General features: G+C 29.0%; 2 protein-coding genes across 3 annotated transcripts; one reads left to right on the forward strand and one right to left on the reverse strand.

The window, feature by feature from the left end:
* The first annotated feature begins 17,698 nt into the window (after positions 1 to 17,698).
* LOC126688013 (pentatricopeptide repeat-containing protein At3g49240, mitochondrial) lies at positions 17,699 to 20,467 on the forward strand. 2 transcript variants are annotated; one of them, XM_050382573.2, is made up of 2 exons: positions 17,699 to 19,796; positions 20,219 to 20,467. In XM_050382573.2, the coding sequence occupies exon 1, from the start codon at positions 17,836 to 17,838 to the stop codon at positions 19,732 to 19,734; it is 1,899 nt and encodes a 632-aa protein (XP_050238530.1). In that variant the 5' UTR covers positions 17,699 to 17,835; the 3' UTR covers positions 19,735 to 19,796; positions 20,219 to 20,467. The 2 variants fall into 2 exon arrangements, with proteins under 2 accessions (XP_050238530.1, XP_050238531.1); XM_050382574.2 differs by lacking the exon at positions 20,219 to 20,467 and adding an exon at positions 20,043 to 20,156.
* A 1,098-nt stretch (positions 20,468 to 21,565) lies between these two features.
* Positions 21,566 to 25,430, reverse strand: LOC126653430 (E3 ubiquitin-protein ligase SINAT5-like). Its single transcript, XM_050347326.1, has 3 exons — positions 24,868 to 25,430; positions 22,849 to 23,235; positions 21,566 to 22,081 (listed from the first exon to the last, which is right to left on the reverse strand). The coding sequence occupies exons 1-3, from the start codon at positions 25,165 to 25,167 to the stop codon at positions 21,719 to 21,721; spliced, it is 1,050 nt and encodes a 349-aa protein (XP_050203283.1). The 5' UTR covers positions 25,168 to 25,430; the 3' UTR covers positions 21,566 to 21,718.

A 25,430-nucleotide genomic window follows, 5' to 3' on the forward strand; every position in this document is an offset into this window, starting at 1 on the left:
GAACGTGTTTTTTTCTTCTTCTTTTGAACTTTGAATAAATGGTTTAATATATAGTTCGATCCTTAAATTTATACCTTTTTACCTATCTCACCCTTAAAATTAAAGTTTCACCTATTGAACTTCTAAACTTATTAAATAATCATATTTGGCCCCCAAACAGGCTGAACTTGATAAATAGATAAATGTTGAATCCCTTCATATCCATCTGGCACTTGAAATATTAAAAAATTATATACGGAGAGGTTTAATGTTTACTTACCAATCAAGTTTAGATGTCAAATAGAATGATATAACAAGTTTGGAGGTTCGATAGGCGAGACGTTAAATTTAAGGGTTATATGAATGAAAGAGTACAAGTTCTGTATATTAAGCCTTGAACAAATTCTTATTAATTTATGTAAGTATAACTAGTATAGATTTTCATAAATCCTCAATTGGTTTTTTACTAGTAATTTTTGCACATAATTCTATAAAATTGTTGGTTTGATAATTATAGGTACTTCTGTTTAGTTGGTAATCTAAATTGATTAATTTATTTTTTTATGGATTATTATTCAAATTAAATTTCAATTCTAATTATATTTTTTTAATACGTAAAATTTCATTAAATAGAATCCAAAATAGTTATATTTGTATGGAATTCGGGAAACTCGAAAATGAAACTCGATAATCCGACATGGAACATACTAAAACGCTAACACGCCTTATCTGATTCGCAGATTTACTTACGAAAATAAAAATTAAATTACTAATTGTTTCGTCAATTAAGTGCAATTCTCGATCAAACTTTTTTAACGTCCGGTAACTGAAACTAATGCCATAACCTCTTATCACCACCATCCGACCAACCCTTTCATAAAGAAAGGATAACAAACCTTTTATATAAACAGGACAAAAATAATACGAAACAACAATAAAAAAAACTAATATAGCACATAAACGATTCCATTTTTATGTTGAGAGGTTATCAATCTATTTTCGGCTTGGTTTTCAACGGTGATATTAATCCATCAACAATAAAAATAAAAATAAATTGAAATTTATTAAATTCTATGGAATTAAAGCAAAATAAATAAAAAAATGGCTACCGTCGACGGAAAAATTAAACTATTAAAGGCAGTCGGAGAAGAAAGAAAAATCAACTATCTAGTTAATTCCAATTACATATTCTTTAAAAATTAAATAAATATTTTAATTTATAATTAATCAATTAATGACCATAAGACCAATAATTTATAATAAATTAAAAAGAACTATTTGATAAATATAATTGTTCTCCTTCTATCTGTATTTTTAAATAAGCATAATCACTCAAAACTCTCTCACCTTTAATATCTTTTGTAAATATATTCTGACGTATAAATTTCTCCAATTTTACCCTAATTTGCCCTTTTATATTTCAATTGTACCTTAAAGCATTAAATTGACCTTTTTTTACCTATAAAAAAGTTTAAAATAATTTTTATTTTTTATATTATTAATAATATTAGGATCTAATTGAAATGTAAGCTAAATATGGAGAATTATTTTTTTTTAAGTGAAAGAGGTCAATTTAATACTTTAGGTTACAATTGAAATATAAAAGGGCAAATTAGGGTATAATTGGAAAAATTCCTACCTCGGAATATATTTGCAAAAAGGACTATAGGTGGGGGGTGGTTTAAATGATTAGACCTTTTAAATATAATACTCCCTCCGTCCCACTCTAATTGACAAAATAACTAAATTACAATAATCAATAGAAACTAATAAATGACATAGATAGTTATTTTTATACCCCTCTATTGATAATGGAGCTAATTAATACTATTAGTATGTTAGTCAAATTCTCATTAAATATTCACCATTTTTTTATAAAAAATTTAAATTTAAATGAGAGTAAAGATGGAAAGTTAAAGAAAAAAATTATAGTTAAGTTAGTTTTATCAATTAGAATGGGACACCAAAAATTTCATATTTTGTCAATTAGAGTGGGACGGAGGGAGTAGTATATTAGTTCAATTTCAAATTCACTAAACCTCTAAATTGCTTAACTTCTATTTAAAGCCGTCAAAAGTCTTCAAGAGATTGATACAATAATTAAAATCTGGTGACTATTTAAATTCAAACATTCTTATCATAAATTAGAATTGATGTTTTTTAATTTTTATATTATACTTCAATTTTTAAATTTATTGCAATTGTCCTCCAATTTTGATTTAAAATTAAAATTAACCTACTTGGCAAAGCATATAGGTGCCTATATTGATTAGTATCTTATAAACACGTCATATTCTTTCATCATTTTTCTTATCAATTTCAATTAAAAAATTTACTACTATTTATCCATTGGAATTTGTTGGTTGCTTATGGATTTAATGTATATTTAAGGACTTTTTATGGTTATTTTGTTTTTTTTATAAAGTATTCATCATATTCATTCATCCTATAGTTAAATGAATAAAATAAACTAAAAACAAAATAACCCTGGCACAGTCCAACCTAACATTTAAGTGTATGATGTACCTAACAGAGTCCAACCACACATTTACCTATATATCGCGTAGGGCTAATTTTAAATGCCAATTGAAATTGAAATACTATTGCAATAAATTTAAAAGTTAGGATATAACTGTATAAATTAAAAAAATTGATTGTAATTGATAAATAAATAACAAAAAGTAAAACTAATTTTTAGGTTAAATTTCAACTGTTTAACATCAATTTCATTATTCTTCATAAAAAAAATAGAATTATTGTTAAAGGACCTTAAACTAAACATGAGTGCTTGATTTTTTTTTCAAGTTAGAAATTAAATAGATAACCACTAACTATTTAGAAATCAATATAGGCACCTATATGCTTTGCCAACTGTTTAACATCAATTTCATTAATAAACTAACTTTTTATCGACGTTTTCGATCATTGAACTGCTGGTTTAGATCCGGAACCGTCGGTTTATGGTTCAAAAATTTTGGGACGGGTCCGCAACTGGTCTTTCCACGATGCCGGACCGGTTTCGTCTAGTTCTAAATTTGGTCGGTTTTGGAATCGAATTTGATCAGGCCGGACCAGCTTTACTCGTGGGAGATGAAATAAATGCTTTAATAGTATGTTTTATTAGACTTATTGTGTTTGTTTTCTTCTTTTTTAAAGTTTATCTCCTTTTTATGTTTTCCGTCAAATTTGAATTTTTTTTATGCTTTTCATTTGAAAAACTAGATCATAATTTTAAATTTTAGATCTAATTATTTAAATACCATCCCACCTTTAACTTTTTTTTGTTTATACTCTGATCTCAGAAAAAATCCAGTTGCACCCTAATTTGGAATATTATGTTTCACCTCTATTCTCGAGGCATTAAATTGACCTCTTTCTATTTTTAAATAATTTAAAATAATTCTTTATTTTTAGTATATATTCTAATTAAATATTTAACTTATTATTAGTACAAAAAGACATTATTCTTCATAAAATTTAGCAAATTATAATTTTTTTATATTAATTATCAATAAACGTTCATAATTTAAAACCATAAAAAATACATTTCAAACAAAGCTAAATATTTTTTTTTTAAATATCGAACGGAGTACCACCGGAAGAAGAGAAACAATTGTTCTCCTTCAAAAGAAGAAGGAACGGTCAGTTCCTCCTTCAAAAGAAGAAGGAACGGTCAGTTCCTCCTTCAAAGAAGGAACGGTTGAAGAACGAACAATTTTTGTCCTTCCATGGATGAAGGATGGCGGCGGATTCAAGGTTGAGTGGCAGGTTCAAAGAAGTCGGATTACAGGTCTAAGGGAAGTGTTTTTTTATATGTATTTATTTTTTAAATTGAAAAAATAAATTAATTTTAGGACGCATTTAAACATTTTTAAAGATGAAAGATTTGTTTGTAATATTTTTAATAAAAAACAATATAAAATAATTTTTATATTTAGTTATTTTTAATAAAAAAATTTAAAAAAATTGGGGTAGAAGTTAGGATTAGCTGTGGCTTCTAGATGAGGAGCTGAGGATAGAAGTTTAAACCCTTTCTTTTATGACTTCCCCTGAACCTTTTCTTCATGCACTGGGACACAAAAAAACTTAAATAAGGGTACAATTTTTTTTTAAATCAAGATATAAACGAAAAAAAAAAATTAAAGATGGATAATTTTCAAGTAATTAGACCTAATTTTTTACAAATTACTTTATATGTCTTAGATTTACATAGATCTATGACTTTCTAGTTGAATTTATTTGAAGTTGTGTTTTTTTTTTATATGTCCTATTAACTAGATTTATTCCTAAATTTAGTTTTTACGGATTTGATGTATTAAATCTTTTGTTGGATGACCTCAATAGTCAAACGTCCTACCTTTATGTAAGTTTGCTGTAATTTTTAGACCAAATATTATGTTTATAGTTTAGACTCTTGTAGTCATTTATTTCACTAAAAAAATTATATTTTCTGACAAAAGAAATTATAGATAGATGGTGTATATTAAAAAGGAGACATTATCTATATTAGCATATTACTCTACTACTATTGCGGCCGTTATAGATGTACGAAATCTACTGATTTTTTACGCTGACATTTGTGAATTCAGAGGAATAAGAAGAGGACGTCATTTGATATTTATTATAATTTTGTTATTTTTATTTAAAAATCAAACAATATAATTTTTTATTTTTGTTTTTATTAACATTTAATTAGTCATTTTGTTTATTTTCTATGTTAGGTAACTTAAGTCAAACAAATTAATTTATAGAATTAAATTTAAGTTCAGTTTTTAAATTTATGTTAAATATACATATATATAAGAAACATTTTTATTGAGATTTCTAGGCTTAATAAATTCAATATTTTTTATATATTTATTCATATTTTATTTTTTTGTAAAGATTCACCTTTATTTTTTTTTTATTTCAAAATAAGAAAAGTAAAACAAGTTTAAAATTTAAAATCAGTAACAATAAAATATATAAATTGAATTCATCAAAATATTAGACATCGTAAAAAATATTCTTTATACCTATATTAAAAATAAATTTGAAAAATAAACTAAAATTTAATTAGGTTGAGTAACATCAAAATAAATAGCTATTGATATTGTTCAACTCAAATGTGGGTGAGTGGAGTAGAAATCATCATCCACTATTACTTTACCTAAAAAAACAGACATAAGCAGCAACATATAAACATTTCTATATTTGTATAGTTTTAGTTTTAGTTTTAGTTTTAGTTTTAGTTTTAGTTTTAGTTAATTTATTAAAAAATTAAAACGATTTGAAGACAAGTGAATCACAAGTCACAACTTAGCCACTAACACGATTTTGCTTTTAGTGGAGATCTGCTTGTTTGTATGCGGTACGATGTGATTTCGAGTCATCCAATCAAATATACTATAGTATTGCCCAAGACATAACAAATTAAAGAGTCCAAAAATAGAAATAAACTTTTTTCATATTAAATGAATACAATTAGCTTCTTTTTATATTTACGATTTTGCCTTCTAATTAATTTTTTTATCTTATTATTGTAATTATTGGAAAAACATGCAGAATAAAAGATAAAATAAATATAAGACCACATGATTTAAGTATTTCAATCACTGAAATATATGATTGAAACTAGCGGCGAAACCAGCCCGCCCTCCTCGCCGGAAAAAAATAAAATTAATACGGTTATTTTATGTAGACTGCCCTTAAAAACCGCCCGTAAATATTATAGAGATGGTTTTTCTTGTAGGGGTGGTTGCTATTTACCTAGCTTCTACCTATTTTTACCGTTGTTTTATTATTCTGAATAGTCGAGTGCAAAAATTTCGACTTTTTTGATTTGGAGTCTTGATTCCGCCACTGATTGAAACTGATCCTCTGTAACCCGCATTTGAATCTAGAGGCGGAACCGGGGCAGACGGCCGTTCCCTCTCTGCTTGTCGGCTACCTCCGTCGGTGGAGTATTCCTAAAGTAGTTTGGTGGGTGAACTGTTCCCTTTGCAAGAAGTCATTATCACATCTATGGTTGTGCAAAAACCGAACTAAACCGAACTGTTTAACCAAACCGAACTGAAATTACAATTACAGTTCGGTTTTTTGGTGACTATGGTTTGGTTTGATTTGTAATTAGATAAAAGTTTGGTGTTCGGTTTTTGGTTCGGTTTGAGCATTTTAAAAATCAAAAAACCGAACAATCAAATAAAAATAATATAAAGGCAAAAGGTACAAAAAAAACCTCTTAGTTTTCACAAAAGTACAAATCAGCCCTTTTACTTTTTTAGGGTATAATTAAGCCCTCTTTGTTTTCAAATAGAACAAATAACCCCTTTCATCCAGCATCATTAAAAACACTCATTAATAACTAATATGTCTCTCATAATCATATAGGAAAAAAGTTCAAAAAGAATTTTAATGTTTAAAATATTTACCGAAAATTTGAGAGGGTAAGTGTCCTAAAAGTAAAGTAAAAGAGTTTATTTGTTCGATTTTAAAACAACAAGGGTTTAATTGTTCAATTTTAAAAACACGAGGGCTTAATTGTGCCTAAAAAAAGTAAAAGGACTGATCTGTACTTTTGAAAAAAAGTCGAGGATTTTTTTGTACCTTCTGTCTAATATAAATATATGTAATACAACATATAAATATTCTAATAACTATATAAAAATATTTATTATACGCTTATTATTTAATATATGAATTAATTTTATAATAAAAAAATAAGGAAATAGAGAAAGTAAAAAAAAATTGGTTTTTAACCGAATCTAACTAAACCAAATTTTTTGGTTCGATTTGTGTAAGCCAAAATTGAAATTCGGTCGGATTTGGTTTAAAATTTTTAAACGAATTTCAATGTTCGATTTATTTGTTTTGATAATTAAACCGACCGAACTAACCAAGTACAGAGTCCTGATCGCACCTGTCAATAGAGAGCAGCCTCTCAGTTGATGGCTTTTTCAGTTGCAACAATACAATAATACTATACTACTATAATTGAGGCTTCCATTTATGACTTTTTAGTTTTTAGTTGCAAAAAGTTCTATAATTTATGTTTCCATATGATTTTAGGTTAAATATCTCACTGTTTAAAATTTATAGAAAAATAATTTGCTTAATCATCTAAAGTATATCTTTTTTCTGGCTTTTTTTTGTTTCTATTATAATCTTCCAAAATCATTTCTAATTTTAAATTTTTAGTTCCAATTATATTTGTTTTTTTAATGAAAAGTTTTTCGTTTAGAAAAAATTAATATATATCTTCCATATTTAGCACATAATTTCAATTTTTAGTATTTTTTAAACTTGTTTATATAACGTAAAACTCTTCATTAAAAAACAAATATAATTGGAACTAAAAAATTAAAGATTTTAAAAGTTAGAGATAAAAATTAAAAAAAATATTAATTTTGTCTAAACAAAAAACTTTTCATGAAAATTTAAAGAATAAAATAAATTAAAGATTTTAAAAGTTAGAGATAAAAATAAAAAAAATATCAAAATATGAAATATTTATAAAAAAATTAATATCAGTAATTTAAATAATTATTCCTACAATCTATCGGGAAAAAAGCAAATGAGGGTTGGCCTGATCGGCAATCCTCACATTGCATCTTTCAGAGGGTGTGAGTTCGACTCATGTCTTTGGACTGTATTAAAAAATGAATAGTCCTGCTAATTTATGCTAACACCTGATCTAATGTAATATTATTTTTAATAAAGAAAATCAAAAAAACAAATCATAAAAATGTCAACTAGCCGCCTAACCTTATTTTACGGGAAAATAGCTGATTACTTGATAAGTTAGATGATATGTATAGAATGAGATGGCAAGTCTTTCCATACAAATTATATTGGCAATTGAGACATCCCTAACAACTTTTATCAATTAAATAAGAGAAATTTAGGAAAAATACTCCAATTTTAAAAATATTTGTAAAACATACCTCAGAGCTGAAAAGTTAAACAAAATACTCTCCCTTTTTTTCCTGTTATGTTTTTACTCCAGTATATTTCTTAATTATTTATTTACTCTGTATATTTCTCAATAATACTCTATAATTTTTAAATCTTTATCTTTTTACTTTTCTTTTTCATTCATCAATCTATCGTCTCTTCAGCTAGATTTTCTACTTCAATCATTCGATGTTGTCGGTGAAGATCTTCATATAACATCCGCAGACACAACAACAACACAGATCATAGCTGGTAGAAGGTAAAGCAGCAGAAACCGGCGGGATCCTCCGTCGTTTCCTTTCTTTCGACGTTGGTGCCGCCTCTAACGCTGAATCATCAGCTGCCTCTAACACCGCCTCTATTGCTGTCCATGTGGTCGCCGCTCGCATTTTAAGGATCCGATTGTATCAAGATGGCGTTGTTTGATATTCTGGTAATACAGTAAAAGTACCAATTTATAATTTTCTAAAGAATCTTTCCTTTCTTTTGTAATTCTGGTGCTATTTTGTATGGATCTACTATATTTTAATTTTCTTTTATTTGCTTTTCATGAATATGTAATTGAGCAGCTCTATTTTGAATATTGCTGCAAAATCTTGTTTTAGGTTAGTGGATTGGATTCCTAAAGAAGGTGGCTATTTCATCGGCAATCTACAGCCTGCACATATGGATTTTAGGTTTTTCATACCTGGGAATCTTTGGACCATTATTTCCTCTTTGAGAACCCAAAAACATAATGAGGGTATCCTGAATTTGATTGAGGCAAAATGGGATGATCTTGTTGCTAATATGCCACTTAAGATTTCTTATTCTGCTTCGGAATCCGAAGAATGGCGTATAATTACTGGATGTAACCCAAAGAATACATGAGTCTCTCTTGATTCATATGCTAATGTCATGATACCTTATGAAAAGATTTTCATAATGTTATGAATATATCTTGCTAATGTAGTGAAATATTTGTTTATACCTTTTGTACTAAATTTTTTTATTATAATAAGATTATGCAAATGTTAAAAAAATTTGTAAAAATAATTTATGCAAAATATATAATGAGACCATGATAATATTATGATAAAGCTATGATAATATCATGATAAAGCACATAAAAATAATTTTGTATAATAAAATTATGATGATGTTATGATTAAATATGTAAAATTATTTTTTATAATAAGATTATAATAGTATTATGCTAAAGTTATAATATTATGAAATATTCTCTAATTCTATATAAATTATGATAAGGTTTATGATAAAAATATGATAATATTATGATAAGGCTATGATAATATCATGATAAGACCATGATAATATTATGATAAAACTGTCATAATATTATAATAAGGCTATGCTAATATTATGATAAGTTTATGATAATATTATGATAATACCATGATATCATTATGATAAGACTATAAAAATATTATTAAATTCTATTTAAATTATATATAAAAAAATATAATAAGGTTAATGATAATATCGTGATATGATTATGATAATATTATGATAAAGTTGTGATAAAGTTATGATAATATTATAATTTAATTATGATACAGTTATGCTAATATAAAGTACGTAAAATAATTTTACATATAAGAGTATATGATAATATTATGATAAGGTTATAAAAATTATGTAAAATATTTTTACATTATACGGTTATGATAAGATTATGATAAAGTTACGATAATATCATGACATGGTTATGATAAGACTATGATAAAGTATGTAAAATAATTTTACATTGTACAATTATGATAATATTATAATAAGGTTATGATAATAATATGATAAGACTATGATAATATCATGATAAGGTTATGATAATATTATGATACATATGATAAGATTATAAGAAAATATATAAAAAAGTTTCATAATAATAATATTATGAAAATATTATATAATTCTGCATAAATTATGTAAAATAAGTTATGTAATATTTATGATGCAGCGATGATAAATTTATGATAAAGTACGTTATTATAATATTATAATAAAGTTATGGTATTGTTATGAAAATATTATCTATTTATGCACAAATTACATAAAATATTGTATGTAAAAAATATGAAAATAATTATGCAAACATTTATGATAAAATAATGAAAAAACATAATTATAATAATATAAATAATAGAGTAATTGTTTATTATTACCATAATATAAGTCTATTATAAATATATTTTATCAATTTTTTTTATTTTATTCAGTTTATAATAAAATTTTAAATTTGCTATTAACATATTAAAATATTAAATAAATAGTATCACATAATTTTATATTAGAGAAATATTTGATATTTTAATTAAAAAAATTATCTATAATTAATTTAAGAACAAAAGGCAAAAAGGAAATAAAAGAATTGAATATTTGCACAAATAAAAAAAAAGTCAATAGCTAATTTAGAAACGAAGAAAAAATAACAGTGTGTACAATTATTAAGATATGTCAGTTGCGTAACTTATGTCAGAGAAAAGGCAGGCATAATGAGAGAGAGAGTAAAATTGGGACAAATTGTGACACACGGAGTAAAACTCTGAAAAAATTCAAATCATGATGTATTTTTAATAATTTTTCTGTATTGAGGTACAAAATCCTATTATTCTTTTATTCTAGGTAAATTCCTAAATCTCTCATTAAATAAATAATTAGCATCCTACTCAATTTGGCATTTATCTTAATACTTAATTCTCCCTACGTCATTGATAGAAACTTATATCTAATTAGAGAATGAAAATTGGATCAACACGAGCACTAATAATATATATTTTACTTCTTTTTTCTTTCTGTAATTAAAAAGAGGAGAGCGTTTGTGGAAAAATATGAACATAAGACCTATTTATTTATTATTATACCATTTGAAACGTAGCTCATTGGTATTTTTAAGTTTTTAATTCTTCGATAAAAATCGGAAAAGATTTAATTCTTGATACCAAACTTTGTAGTGATTTTTTTAGCCTTCAGTTTAAATAAATTTTAGGCTTAATTACTTAAAAAAATCTCACCTTAAACTTTTTTTTCGTTTATACCCTGATCTTGTAAAAAAGTCATTTGTATTCAATTTTAAATTTTTAGGTTTCGTTTCAACTAAAAATACTAAAATTGTCTATTTTCACTTGAAAAAAATTTTAAAAAAAATCCTTTAATTTATGTTTTTTTTTTGCCAAAAATAGGTATATGTTGATCTTCGAGATAATTACCTTTTTAATTAAATTTAGATATTTTAAATGATTATCGTATTAAAAGAAATATAAACATACAAAAAAATTCGGGTGTTTTCGTCAAGATTTTATGTGTAATCTTTTTATTTCCCTAAGTTAGATTTTATGTATAATCATTTTCATATAGTAACATGACAAATTATATAATATAAAGCAGAGTAAATTTGGAATGGTGGTTCTATCATCATCATCTTGCCGCTCTTGTCCCTCCACTGTCAGGTTTGAATTTTAACCCTAATCATATATATTATTACGGTTTATTTGAATCATTAATCTTACATAGTTATTGATAATCAAGTTACAACCATGTTTTTTTAATTATACCCGGAATCAGCGGCGGCTTCAAATTCGCATGGTAAATGATAAGTAACGGTCAAGTATTGAAGAGTATCAATAAGAACTTGAATTTTCTGGTTTTGAAGTATTGAATTCTAATATGGGTATCATTATTCTATTCTGAAATTAATTATTGTTCATAAAATAACAGTCAAAACCCGTTTCCATTTTCATTGTATATTAAGAAACTTATAATACAACCGCTACCGTCACCACCATTACTACCATCATCAGTTTTCCTCTGGTGGTGCCGGAACTGTAACACTCTTGTTAGTACTTTTAACCAACCAAAATCTCCAATTTTTTGCCAATAATTATTTTACACTTATATTCCAAAAATTTGTAAAAATTAATGAACAAACTGAATTGCTCTGGAAGTTCACACCTTCCATATCATTTTCTTCTCTTTTAATTTTACCAATTCTTTTTTTCAAATTGATTCTAAACTAGTTGGTGATTTAAATTGAAACCACAATACTTTCATTTTTATTAGATAAATTATATTTATTTTCTTATATGCATGGGAGAATCCTAATTTCTTTTATAGAATGAACAGTATTTTAAATTATTATTTACACGTAAATTAAATTTTAGTAATCTTACTACTGCAGTATTTTAGTTTATCACTAGATATTTTATTAAAAAACTTTTAAATTGTATATTTTTGGCGTGATTGTATATCACTTTTGGCGCTTTCCCTTTAAAGCATCTCAATAGTATTTTTTATTTTAAAAGTATTTTTAAATAAAAAAACCTTTTTCAACAATAAAAACCCTAACCGCCATGATTTGCCATCATCGTCACCGGAAAAAACTACGGGCAACGCACAAATACCAATTTGGTGATGGACTGAACTGAATATTCTGGCCCTACTCAACCCCAATCAGATGAGTTTTCTTTGCCTTTTCATTTTCAATGGTTTTGAAATTGTGAATTTAAATATGCATTGTGTTAGATTTCAAAACTTTATTCTGCAGATTTCGTAAAAGCACAATTACATTATTTTCTTTTGTCTCAAATTGTATTACTTATTTTGAAATAATTTAATATCTCTAGTAATGGACAAGATCAATGGTCTAATTAAGATTTTTTATAATTATTTGTTGAACAAAAATAGATAAATTTATCAGAAGGAAATTGATCAATTTTTTTTTGGGTAAGATGGAGACCATATGAACACAAATTTAAAAGGATATAGCCTTTTATCATTATTGAATGGCAAAAATCATATAATCAAAATCTCATCAAGTTCAACAATTAACGATGATGTCAAGCATGTGGGTTTCATGCATCCTTTGTGTTATGTAATGGAAGTGTTGAAATTTAAATTGAATGTTCTAGTTATTGATTGTTTGTGCAACTCCCTTTTAATGATTAAATTATATTTCTGACACACTTCCAAATTTAAACGTTTTCATAGGGTTTCATTGATGTCAAAAATCCTATAAATTTAGTATGTTTATTTAAGTTCCTTAAATTAAAACTGATTATTTTAAAATTGGTTTTGGTCGCTCATTACAAAATTGGGATAGCCAATTAGGTTGAGTTGAATATTGCCAAAATTTCTGGCTTCTAACATCTTTTTTATAAGGGTTTAATGTTTGAATCATGCCAGAAAATAAAATGGAAACAGAATCCCAATTGGAGCCTATTGCCCTCTGCAAGTTTGTTGAAACTCATTATTTCTATGAGCGGCATCTATGAATATTTAGCAGCGGCAGCGACGGATTTCGTGCGGCAGTAAAAGGTTAGAGGTTAGAGTTTAACAACAGCATTTTCGGTCACATGGGATTACCGGTAACCGTCATAACTCTCACTCTAGCGGCCGTTTCAACAACCTCTGTTCTTCAATTCACGATGATTTCATCGGTAGCAGTTTCTATTTATTGTCTGAAGGTGTGGTGCAATTTTATTAGTTGATCATTGCAATTTTGGATGCACTTTTGTTTATTTTTGGTACAGTGGCAGAAAATAAAAAGGTAATTTCTTATTTAATATATTCTCTCAAATAGATTCATGATAATTTCTTCTTCTTACTTAAATTTGTGAGATATTTTACTAGTTAGTTAGTATGTTTATGAATGTTGAACCACCGTGAATTATTGACAAAAAAGGGATTTGTTGTCATCCTCCGCCGTTATATTATCCAGAATATAGTCATACTTTGGTTATATATTCATTTCATATAATCAAATTCTTGGCGGCAGTTTCTAATGGTGGCAGTTTTTTTTGTTTTTAAAAATCTGAAAATTATCAAATTGTCCATATTTTTTTTTAAAAATTTGTATACTTATATATTATTTTTTACTCTATTTAGATTTCATTAATTATATATAAAATTTGTCATATCAATTTGTGAAGTTAAAGTACTCATTGTGAGGTTAATGTACTCCTTGTGAGGTTAAAGTACTCCTTGTGAGGATATTGTACTCCTTGTGAGGATATTGTACTCCGTGTGAGGTTAAAGTACGTTGATGAAGGCCTCTACTGCAATGTTCAAGATAAGTTCTGATGCAATAATAATATGGTAACACTTGTTGGTATGATTTGTATGAAAATTTTGAGTTTTATCACTTATTTTAGTTTTTATTGTCTTTCAGGAATAATATCACCCGAAGTTGCGAAGACACAGGAATAAGTCAAGAAAGATATTCCATCAATAATAGAAGTCATAATTTTATACCGTTCGCTTACTTTGCGTATGTTAAGCGAATGTGTACTTGGATGGCCCATGAAGTGGCTAAAAAGTCCTTAAAGCCTCCTTTTTAGGAGTTATTATTGTAATATTTGTTATCTAGTTCTCACAAACATTATGTACTTCTATTTACCAAAATTAATACAATTGCTGTTTTGCCAAAAAAAAAACTCTCTAACTTTAAAGAATGTAAAGTTTCATATTAAAAAAGTTTATAATTGCGAAAAAAGTGATAAATGCTATATATATATATATATATATATATATATATATATATATATATATATATATTAAATAAAGAGTTGTTTTAACTTTCCAAATTTGAAGAGTTAAATTGAATCTTTATATAATTTTAAAAAATAAAAAATTTGTTATAGCATTATTTTACATTTACACTTTTTACAAATAGATAAAAAAATCTATTGTAGATGCTTTAAACGTGTAAAGTTTATGTATTGGCAATATCTTAAATTTTGACTGGCATCTAAAGCTATTCAACACCGATGAAAGGTATCTGCAATCATATGCACACTTAATTCTGGTTAGTCCGTTCTTTTTTTGATTTCATCTTATTTTATACTATGTTACTGTTTTGTTTCATTATTTTTTATTAGTGTTTCTAATGGTTTTCTGTTATCTAGTTAAATTATTTTTGATAAAAATGTATTTTGTTTCTTACAAAAATATTTTATTAACTGGCATGAATTTTATCATAATAATAAAAATCTCTAAAAATCTATAATTTTTTTTAGATTTTGGTTGATAATTTTAGATATATTGTTTGCAATATAAATATATTTCCATATGGAGATTAATTTGTCTAAATTTTCAAAATATAACTGTAAAATTCCGTTTTAAATTTATAAAATAATGATTTAACCATAAAATTGGATGATTATGTTGGTGTTTTTCATATACATTCATTTCAAGTTTTCTTTGTATTATGTCTAAAAACTAACTAATATTTTCATTAAATTTTGGCATTTTAAATTGGGATTTTTGACTGTTTAGTAATTGTTTCGTATACAATTTGTTTTAGATGGCGGTAACATATAACATTTAACTTTTTATGGCTGTTTCTATAGTTACTTTGTATTTAATTTACTTTATCTACTTTACTATTTTATGAATCATCACATTCATCTAATAGTAAAAGGTGGATAAAGTATTATTTATTAAAAAAAACAAAGTAACTATAGACCTATTTTTAATGGCAAATTATTTTATTTTATCTTCTACTATTTGGCTTTTTCAATTTTGATATAGGCACGACAGCTTCTTGGCACTATAGAACCAATGGTGCTGGCGGCACTAGGACTACGAACAACAATGAATGAGTTATTGACTTCAGACCATCGTCGTCTGATGATAAAGTTGCTAGAGTAGTCTTAGTTGATATTCTTGATCTAGTTTCAAATTTTTAGAAATTAGATTTAATTTGGGTGGCCCATTTGGTGGGTAAAAAAGCCCTTGTGGATGACTGCTTTACAGTTCTCATCATTTACTTTTGGAATGACTTACTCATTGGTGATGCACAGTCATTTCCTATTTGTATATATCATTTCTTCATTTAATGAAGTTTAGCCTTTGACAAAAAAAAAAAAAAAACATGACAAAGAAGGAAGCAACCATCAATGAGAATGGCGGGTTCCATTATTGACCAATAGAACCACGGGATCCATCGAATGTGATTGAAGTTTAAACTTCACCTTTTCCTTGACAACGGAAGTTTTCTTTTTTTTCCGAATTTGACAACGGAAATTGCAAACATCCTTTTTCTCATCTAAAGATGAAATCCTATGGTAAAATTGTTCAAAATAAATAAAAAGGTCCATAAATTATATTAAAGTATATAATTGGTTGAAAATCATTAGACGTTATGAATAAGATAAGACCATTTTATTTTTATTTTTATATTTTTATTTGAGTACGATTTCACATAAGATGGCGGTGGCGTCGGCCTAAAATCCACTTTAAACTTCTCCAACTCGTATAATAACCGATCGCGACTATAAATGTTACCCTTTCATTCATCCATCGGTGCATTGTCACCACCCAATGTTGCCTCTTGTAGAGGGTATTATAAGTTGGTTAAGGGCTCATTGACATGTTCCTTTCTTGAGGCTGCACGAAGGAGTCACACCCATTGGATTATTTTCCATATTAAACGAGTCAAAAGTTTAACTTAACCATATGTTATGTCAAGCTTGTTGGATCATTGCATCTGTTCAGCCGACACAACTTGAGTACCAAATTTATTTGGTGCTTGAGGGAACCAGGCCGTATTTTTGTAAATTGAAACTGTATTTTTTTACAGTTAAAAAGTCTTATTATACAACTTTTAAAAGTCAAACTGTATTGACCAAACCAACTTGATCAAATTGTTTACCCACCGTATTGGATTTTTTTAAAAAATCTCTAAGTAAACTTTGAAATTATTAAATATCAAAAACTGAAAAAATTAGGCTTTTTTTATATAATGGAGAATATGTTTTACACAAGAAGTTGAGAATGAAATAGGCTCTCTAATACGATTTTATCAATTTTTAAATTATTCTGATCCAATTTATTAAAAAATAACTTTTTAAGATAAAAATAATCTTTTTAATGTTGAAGTGATTCAATAGAAAATAGGCCTAATTATTTAAAAAATTCCTACCTTATAACATTTTTTTTCGTTTATACCATGATTTAGGAAAAAGTTCATTTATACCCTGTTTTTAATTTTTTTTTTCATCTCTACTTTAAAACATTAAATTGAACATTTTTCATTTAAAAAAAGTTTAAATTAGTCCTTCAATTTGTAACCTATATTCTAATTAGACTTAAATACTATTAATAGTACAAAAATACCTCCTTTTTTAAAAATTTAAACTTATAATATAATTATTTAATTTATATTAATTATCAATAATTTTTTAAATATAAAATCATAAAAATATAATTTTTTAATTTTTTTCCCGATTCTCTCTCCGATTGAGGAGTCCGAGCTGCTCCTCCTTCATGCAGCATGAAGAAGGAGCAGCATACCTGCTCCTCCTCCATGAAGGAGGAGCATATTGCTCCTCCATGAAAGGTGGAGCACGGGTTGCTCCTCCTTTTGAGAAGGACAGACAAAATAAAAAATTTATTTTTTCTATAAAAATATCCGTAGTGGTTCATAAATCGGAGGAGTGCGGTGGTGGGTCGGAAGTATTTTTTTAATTTATTTAGTTTTTAATAAATCTTGTAAATATAAATAATTTTTAGGATTTTTTTTTTTAAAGTTGAAGGATTTATTTGTATTTTTTTAAATAGAAAAAAGATGATATAATTCTCCTATTTAATTATTTTTAATATTTTCATTCTTAAATTAATTAAGTTGTTAAATTTTAAAATTTAAAGTAGAGACGAAAATAAAAAATAAAAAATAGAATACAAATGAATTTTTTTCCTACGTCAGATTATAAAAAAAAAACAAAAAAAATATTATAACTAAGGTGAGAATTTTTTTAAATAATTAGGTCAAGAAAATATAGAATAGTTTCCAGAGTAAACCCATAATAGGCCATAACCAAGCGCTCAGCTATCTTCTACCTTGTAACTAAACCCTGAACCCTACTCACTCAATTTCCCAATTTCCTTATCATCATTTTCACTAAAACCCTAAAAATCTCCAGAAAAACAATGGCACTTTCAAAACCCACCTTCTTAACCCATCTCAAATCCCTCACCGCCACCCACCACCGCCACCTCCGCCGCCACCCACCACCCTCCTTAATCTCACTCCGGTTCCTCGCTTACTCCTCCCAAGAAGAAGCAGCCGCCGAACGCCGCCGTCGCAAACGCCGTCTCCGTATCGAACCCCCACTCTCCTCTCTTCAGCGCTCCCAACAACAAACCCAACAGCAGAAATTCCCTAAACCCGCCCAAAACCCTAACGCTCCGAAACTCCCGGAGCCCATCTCCGAACTGTCCGGCAAACGGCTCGACCTTCATAACCGCATTCTCACTTTAATCCGTGAGAATGATCTCGATGAGGCCGCCTTGTTCACGCGCCACTCGGTTTACTCGAATTGTAGACCGACTATTTATACTGTTAATGCTGTGCTTAATGCGCAGCTCCGGCAGTCAAAATACTCTGATTTGTTGTCTCTTCATAGGTTTATTATTCAGGCCGGTATCGCACCGAATGTTATTACTCATAACTTGATTTTTCAGACTTATCTTGATTGCAGGAAGCCTGATACTGCACTTGAGCATTATAAGCAGTTTATTAATGATGCCCCGTTTAATCCGAGTCCGACGACGTATCGGATTTTGATCAAAGGATTGGTTGATAATGGGAAGATTGATAAGGCCTTGGAGTTGAAAGATGAGATTGTGGGTGTTAAGGAGTTTGTGCCGGATCCGCTTGTTTATCATTATTTGATGGTTGGGTGTGTGAAGAATTCAGATGCGGATGGCGTTTTTAGGATTTTTGATGAGTTGAAGGAGAAGATGGGCGGTGTTGTTGAGGATGGTGTTGTTTATGGTGATTTGATGAAGGGTTATTTTATTAGGGGAATGGAGAAGGAGGCTATGGAGTGTTATGAAGAGGCTGTTGGGGAAAATTCGAAGATTAAAATGAGTGCTGTTGCTTATAATTCGGTGTTGGATGCGTTGTGTAAGAATGGTAAGTTTGATGTGGCATTGAAATTGTTTGATAGGATGATGGGAGAGCATAGTCCGCCGAGGTATTTTTCTGTTAATTTAGGGAGCTTTAATGTGATGGTTGATGGTTATTGTGCACAAGGGAGATTTAAGGATGCTATTGATGTCTTCAAGAAGATGGGTGATTATAGATGCAATCCTGATGTTTTATCGTTTAATAACTTGATTGACCAATTGTGCAAAAATGGAATGTTGGTTGAGGCTGAGGAGCTTTACGGAGAGATGGAAGGGAAGGGAGTGAAACCGGATGAGTATACATATGGTCTTTTAATGGATACTTGTTTTGATGGGAATAGAATTGATGATGGAGCTGGTTACTTTAGAAAAATGGTGGATACGGGTTTGAGACCTAACTTAGCTGTTTACAATAGATTGGTCAGTAAGTTGGTTGAGTCGAAGAAGATTGACGAGGCGAAATCATTCTATTATCTGATGGTGAAGAAACTCAAGATGGATAATGCTAGTTATAAGTTTATGATGGAGGCATTGGCCAATGAAGGGAAAATGGATGAGGTGATCACAATGGTTGATGGAATGTTGGATGATGAAGCGATCGAGTTTGATTCGGAATTACAGGAGTTTGGCAAGGAACTACTAGCAAGAGACGGGAGAGGAGAAGAGTTGACCGCGCTTATGGAGAAAAAAGAAAACGAAAAGGCTGAAGCTAAGGCTAAGGAGATTGAGGCTGCTGAGGCAGCCAAGAGAAGTGCAAAAGCTGCAGTGGCCTCATTGCTTCCGTCTAAGCTGTTCGGAAACAAAGAGGCGGATACAGAGTCGAAGGGGGCTGACGGAAATGATGTCGAGTTAGCCTCTGTAAATGAAGGTGCTCCTGTTGAGGAAGCTAATGTTGTAGCCTCTGCTCCTAGTGATTGATCTAAAAATGATGTTGCAACGGAGCAATATGTAATACAGCTGAAATGAGATGATGCAATTAGGTAACCTTTTTGATCTCTTGTTCTCATTTATGTAATTAAACAAATGATAAAATGATCATGAATTTATGTGCATCTCATGAATTTTATATTTTTTATGTTGAACATCTGGTTGGCTCTCATTACATTATGTTTATGTGAATGAACTCTGGTAGACTTAATTACAGTGTTAATTTAAATGTTTAACAGCTTCTTGAAATCTGAATTCAGCTTAGGATGATCCGACCCTTAATTTTGAAATTATTACAGGAGATTGCATAGAAATACACATCTATGTCCCCTCCGTGTCCGTGTCTCATTCGCCGTATGCATGTTCGTATCTGTGCTTTGCAAGTGCTAGGAGATTGTATGGTGAAATGAGTTGTGAATTTTAAACTGGAAATGGCTCTGAGATTTGTATACTCTGATCTTTGAACCAATTTTAGGTGCAATTCAATTTCAATGTATAACAAACTCTGAAGGCTTTTTTATGTGGAAGCTTCTTCGCTCCAAGTTTAGAACCTATTTCGTACAAAAAAATTCAAAGTGGAAGGGAGCTGAAGCATGTTACGGTGTGCAAAAATCAACCAAAACCGTAAAATCGAACTAAAATTATAATTATAGTTTGGTTATTTATGAATATGACTCCAGAATTATAATTATGGTTTGTTTATTAATGAATATGACTTGGTTCAGTTTGTTTTCGTATAAAAGTTCGGTTTTGTGTTTAGTATGGATATTTGAAAATCAAAATAATCAAAAAATAGAACAAAAATTTTAATATTATACTTTTTTAGTTTTAGTTGATTTATTATAGATGATTTATTCTGTTTCACTTGCAATATAAACATTTTGGTCATTAATATAACTAAATCAAACTTTATAATTCGGTCTAATGTAATCTGAACTTATGGCTCGGTTTGAAAATTTAATAATTTTTTGTTAGTCAGTTACAACCGATTTTAATATGAATAAACCAATATTCAACCCTAGTTACAAGTGTTGCAAATGAGTAAAAATAAATAAATCATCAAATAATTGATTGTACTGTGTTCCCTCCGTCTTATAAATATTCACATTGTTTAATTTTTTTAATAAATAATAAATAATTTTATTTCCATAGTCATGTTATTTTAAATAGCCATATTTTTGAAAAAATTAATAAAAATTTACTTGATTAAGATGGATAACAAAGGAACATATTTTATAAATAAAAACTATTAATCAGAATAAGATGTTTTAAAAAAAAATTGTATCAATTAAATTGGAAAATGTGAAGTCAAAGTGACAACCTTTTTGATATGAAAAGTATTTTAAAAAAGTAAATTATTAATATTTGTAATTTTTTTATTTGTGGATCTCTCGATTCAATGTTAATCATATCATGCTTGAATACGAGCTGCTCAAGTCAAATTTCAAGTCAAATTCGAGCATCAAAATACTTGACAGCTTGACAAGCTCGCAAATCTAATCTGACTTTGATTAATTAATTTATTTTATTCCTTATAATTATTATATATATAACACGCGTATTTATACAAAATATTAATACAAATAATTGAATCAAACCAAGTCAATTTAATTTTCAATTATTCTATCGAACAATAACTTTTTATATAGAACTCAATCCAGTTAAAGTTGAGCTCATACTCAAACTTTTATAATGTCAAGTTCAAGTCAAGCTCGAGCTTTAACTTTTATAATAAAACTCGGCTGAGTTTGAGTCGCGATTGAACTTGATAGTGTTCCAGCTCGACTCAATTACACCCTATATTAAAATGAACAAAAAGAAAAAAAAGAAAAGCTGTTTATTTATACAAGTTGTGGAAAAAAATACAACCATCAATCACAGCATACCAGGACAGGATGGGCGGTATACATAAAACACAAAAACACAGTCCCACACACAAATCTTAAAAATCTCTATCAAAATCACCTTCTTTTAGCTAGCTACACAGGTTTGGTATGCACACACCAGCTTCTGAATTTTGTTGTTCCTTCCATATCCGCCCCGTAACTCTAAGCTTAAGTTCCTTCCGGTCGCCACCGGAAAAGAAAAGTGCCATATTTCTTTGAATGATTAAACCATCATGACTATCCCTTACCTTCCTATGGCTATCTCTGATACTTCGCGGCGTGCCTTCCCAAATAAGTTTCCTGCCGTTCGCACCAACCTCGAGGCTGTAGCTATAGTTACGAGCCTCAGACTCATCACCCATGAAACGAAGGAATGCCATATATACAGGTGCCATACCGAGTTGGAAGGCTTCAAAGTGAAGGCAAAAATATTGACCAAAACAATGGAAGACCTGATAAAATGGCAATGCACCATATCAAGAAGTGTAATCAATGAATTTCTAGTTAGTAAGTTATTTGATCATATTGATCACTTGTGCACATGTTCTGTCGTGCGCAGATTACATCAACATATATCTTCCGTCGAAAAAATAATTCTAAACTAAACTTTAAATGCACCATTATTTACGAATAAAAGTCTTCATCACATAATTTAACAATTAATAGCTGAAAGAATGTAACACGGACGCGGATACAGAAAAACGGAACATTTGGACAAGGACACGGCAAAACAGTGTTATTTTAAGTTTTATATCGTGTTGAACGTCAAGTTTCCAACACGTTCCTGAAACAGGAAAAGTTGGTTCAATGAAGTGTTCGTGCTACTAAAACAATTATCACGCGCCCTAGGATTAAACTGATACTATTGCATCCATCCGTAATATCAGGAAATTTAAATTACTAAAAGTCATACGAGGACAAGGAGTTGTACGAAATTCAAACACAAACAAATTTTACCAAAATATTGTAGATGTTAAGGGTCTATTCTGGTCATATGATTAAAGTCAAGGTACAGACTGATCCTAAAGTTCATGATCTTTTTCATAATTAATTCTATAAAATAATTGGAGTGGAAGTGACTCTAGCTATTGTCACTTGACACCTTGCAATGATTTTGTAATAATCCCTTAAAAAAACATTGGATCTACACACACATAAATATTGTCTTTTTGCTTTGAAAGAGACATTCATAAGACAGACAAGGCAATGCTAGAATTACCGTCAACATCCAAGTTGCATTCTCCACCTCGCGGGGATTTGACTTCACATAGCGATGATTAAACGTACATCCTGTGTGCATGTCCACCTTGTGATCGTCCCTCAAATGAGCAACTAGGAAAGAATTATCACCAACAACTGAGCATTCTGATCCAGCATAAGGGCAAGTATAAGGTCTGAAGTTGCAAAGTCCCTCGTGTTTGAGTTTACTGTAGTATGGAAATATCTCTGGGCACCCCAAATTGTAAAATTTGCAGGGCAATTCAAGCGACTCAGCGACCTTCTCCAGTGCTAAGCATCGAATATCCCCGAGCTCTTGTCTACAAGTAGGGCACCTGTTGTGTACCCTTGTTTTACAGGTGGAACACAAAGTGTGCCCGTTATGACACTGCAAAGATGCATATCATTTATGATGTTTCTTGCAGTATAACAATACATATATACAGAAGGTTAATCATCTGAATTCAAGAAAAAAGTCTATTGACCAAACAGATTCAAACATTTAATGACAATCTCAATTCTGTTCACACCTTCCAATTTTACCAATTATAGTCTAATTTGATATACTGATTTCAACTGCACCAGTATTCATTCAAAAGTTTGGATATAATTGAAATTCTCGCTAAACGGTTGGAATTGTTTGGTCATTCAGCTAAACCAAAAAAGCAACAAACAGATCTTAATCTCCTAAAAATATTTCAGTTAAGAATACAAAGACAGACGCATTGCACTGCTTAACTAAGACTATACATATTACATAGAAATTTTTATCCGTATTAATCATATAACTAACATGCATAGCAGACTTAGCAGGTGAAAAATAATTTTTCAGTCAGGTTCTGCATCTTATGACAAATGTATCCTTTTTATTGATTAAAAGTTTATCATTAATACTAAAACAAATGAAAGTTAAACTACAACATTGATATTTGAAACTCATACCATAGCAGCTTCAGCAAAGGACATAAATTCTCCAGTTAAAAAAAATATTCATTGCAAAATAAGCCAATTATCTGGAAGAGATAACCAGCCTTCCACAGATTTTAGAAGTACAAGATATAACATGCGAATATCATAACAGACATTGAACAGATCAAATCTAGTTACATAGTACGTAGTTTGTTAAAGTGAAGTGCAAACAATCTAAAGCACGACAACAAATATGCTCATGTATATATTGACATTAAAGATCCAAAGGTATAGAATATGAACAAGCAATACTTATTTAGCCTTGAAAATATTGATGCTCTTCAATATTAAAATTCATACTGGAGAATGGTGTTCCTTTCATATCATGTCAGCATATGAAGTTTGCACATATTCACTTCAGTAGTTCAAGTTCGTATTATATGCATTAAAACATACTAGGACTAAGAATATCAATCAAGTAAAAAATGTATCTCACGATATCTGATTCTTCCATCTGTATAAGTAACCAAAACACGGAAGCTGTACATAAATCTACTGCTAGACTGATTTTGCAGACTATGAGAATCACCAAAATATCTCATGACCAGAAATTATTGCAACGCTAGTCAATGGCAAACACAACACAAACCTCAACACAAATATTCATGGAATTTCAACAAAACATTTATGAAAAATTGACGCAATATCTACGAAATAACCACCATTCTCCTATGCTTCATTCATTAAGCCACAATTAGGAAGCCACAAAATGCATAACTCACAGTTTGGTTCACTCATTTTCATTAATGTACCAAGTACCAATGAATTCCTAAATCATTCAACAAAACTTTCTTATCTTGTCAAAGATCATGAAACAACACAAAACCAAGTTATTAGTTACATCCACACAACATTCTAAAAAACCACCAAAAAACAAATGACAGTTATACCTATAGACATACACATGATAGAATCATAAAACAACCATAAATTACAAAAGCCAAATTTTCCAAATCACACAAATCCATCAAACACCATCAAATTCAACAACAAAAACTCCTTAAATAACAATATCCATAAAGAATATAAACCCCTAATTGCATTACAATACCTGATGAATTGGAGGATACATTGAATTAGTACAAACAGGACATTCAAGCAACTCATGAACACTTGTAGCAGGAGCCATCCCTGTTGCCCCACCCACACCATTGCTGATACCACTATTACCATTGCTATTATTGCTGCCACCATTATTATTTGGTGTTGCATTGTGAGCCTTTGAAAATTGGTTGTGGTGATGATGATGATTATAATTATTATGATTATGCAAATTTGGATGGCTTTGGATCTCATCTTCATCTAATAATCCCTCTGATGATGACACACACTCAATACTCTCCAACTCCATAATTTTGGTTTTCTTAAACCAAATTTGAATTTTTCAAAAAGAATTGAAATTTGAACTCAAATCTATCTGGTGTCCGGTAAAGTTTGAGTCTTTTTTGTTTATATTTTGGGGGTATGGGATTTTTGTTTGTGGGTAGTGATTATTTTCTCGAGAAAGAGAGATGGATTCCGAGGAACCAAACAACTCTCTCTCTCTTTTTGAAAAAGGAAGTTCCTTTCTTTTCTTGGTTGGCTCTTTCTTCTTTACTTTCTCTCACTTCCAAT

This window comes from Mercurialis annua, linkage group LG6 (genome assembly GCF_937616625.2).
Source record: "Mercurialis annua linkage group LG6, ddMerAnnu1.2, whole genome shotgun sequence".
Lineage (NCBI taxonomy): Eukaryota > Viridiplantae > Streptophyta > Magnoliopsida > Malpighiales > Euphorbiaceae > Mercurialis > Mercurialis annua.

Excerpts from the sequence above, each read along its gene's own strand:
- LOC126688013 (XM_050382573.2), top strand. The coding sequence starts at position 17,836 with ATGGCACTTTCAAAACCCACCTTCTTAACCCATCTCAAATCCCTCACC.
- LOC126653430 (XM_050347326.1), bottom strand. The coding sequence starts at position 25,167 with ATGGAGTTGGAGAGTATTGAGTGTGTGTCATCATCAGAGGGATTATTA. Across the intron at positions 23,236-24,867 it reads TGTATCCTCCAATTCATCAG|TGTCATAACGGGCACACTTT; the intron begins GTATTGTAATGC and ends GCATCTTTGCAG. Across the intron at positions 22,082-22,848 it reads ATGCAACTTGGATGTTGACG|GTCTTCCATTGTTTTGGTCA; the intron begins GTAATTCTAGCA and ends CCATTTTATCAG.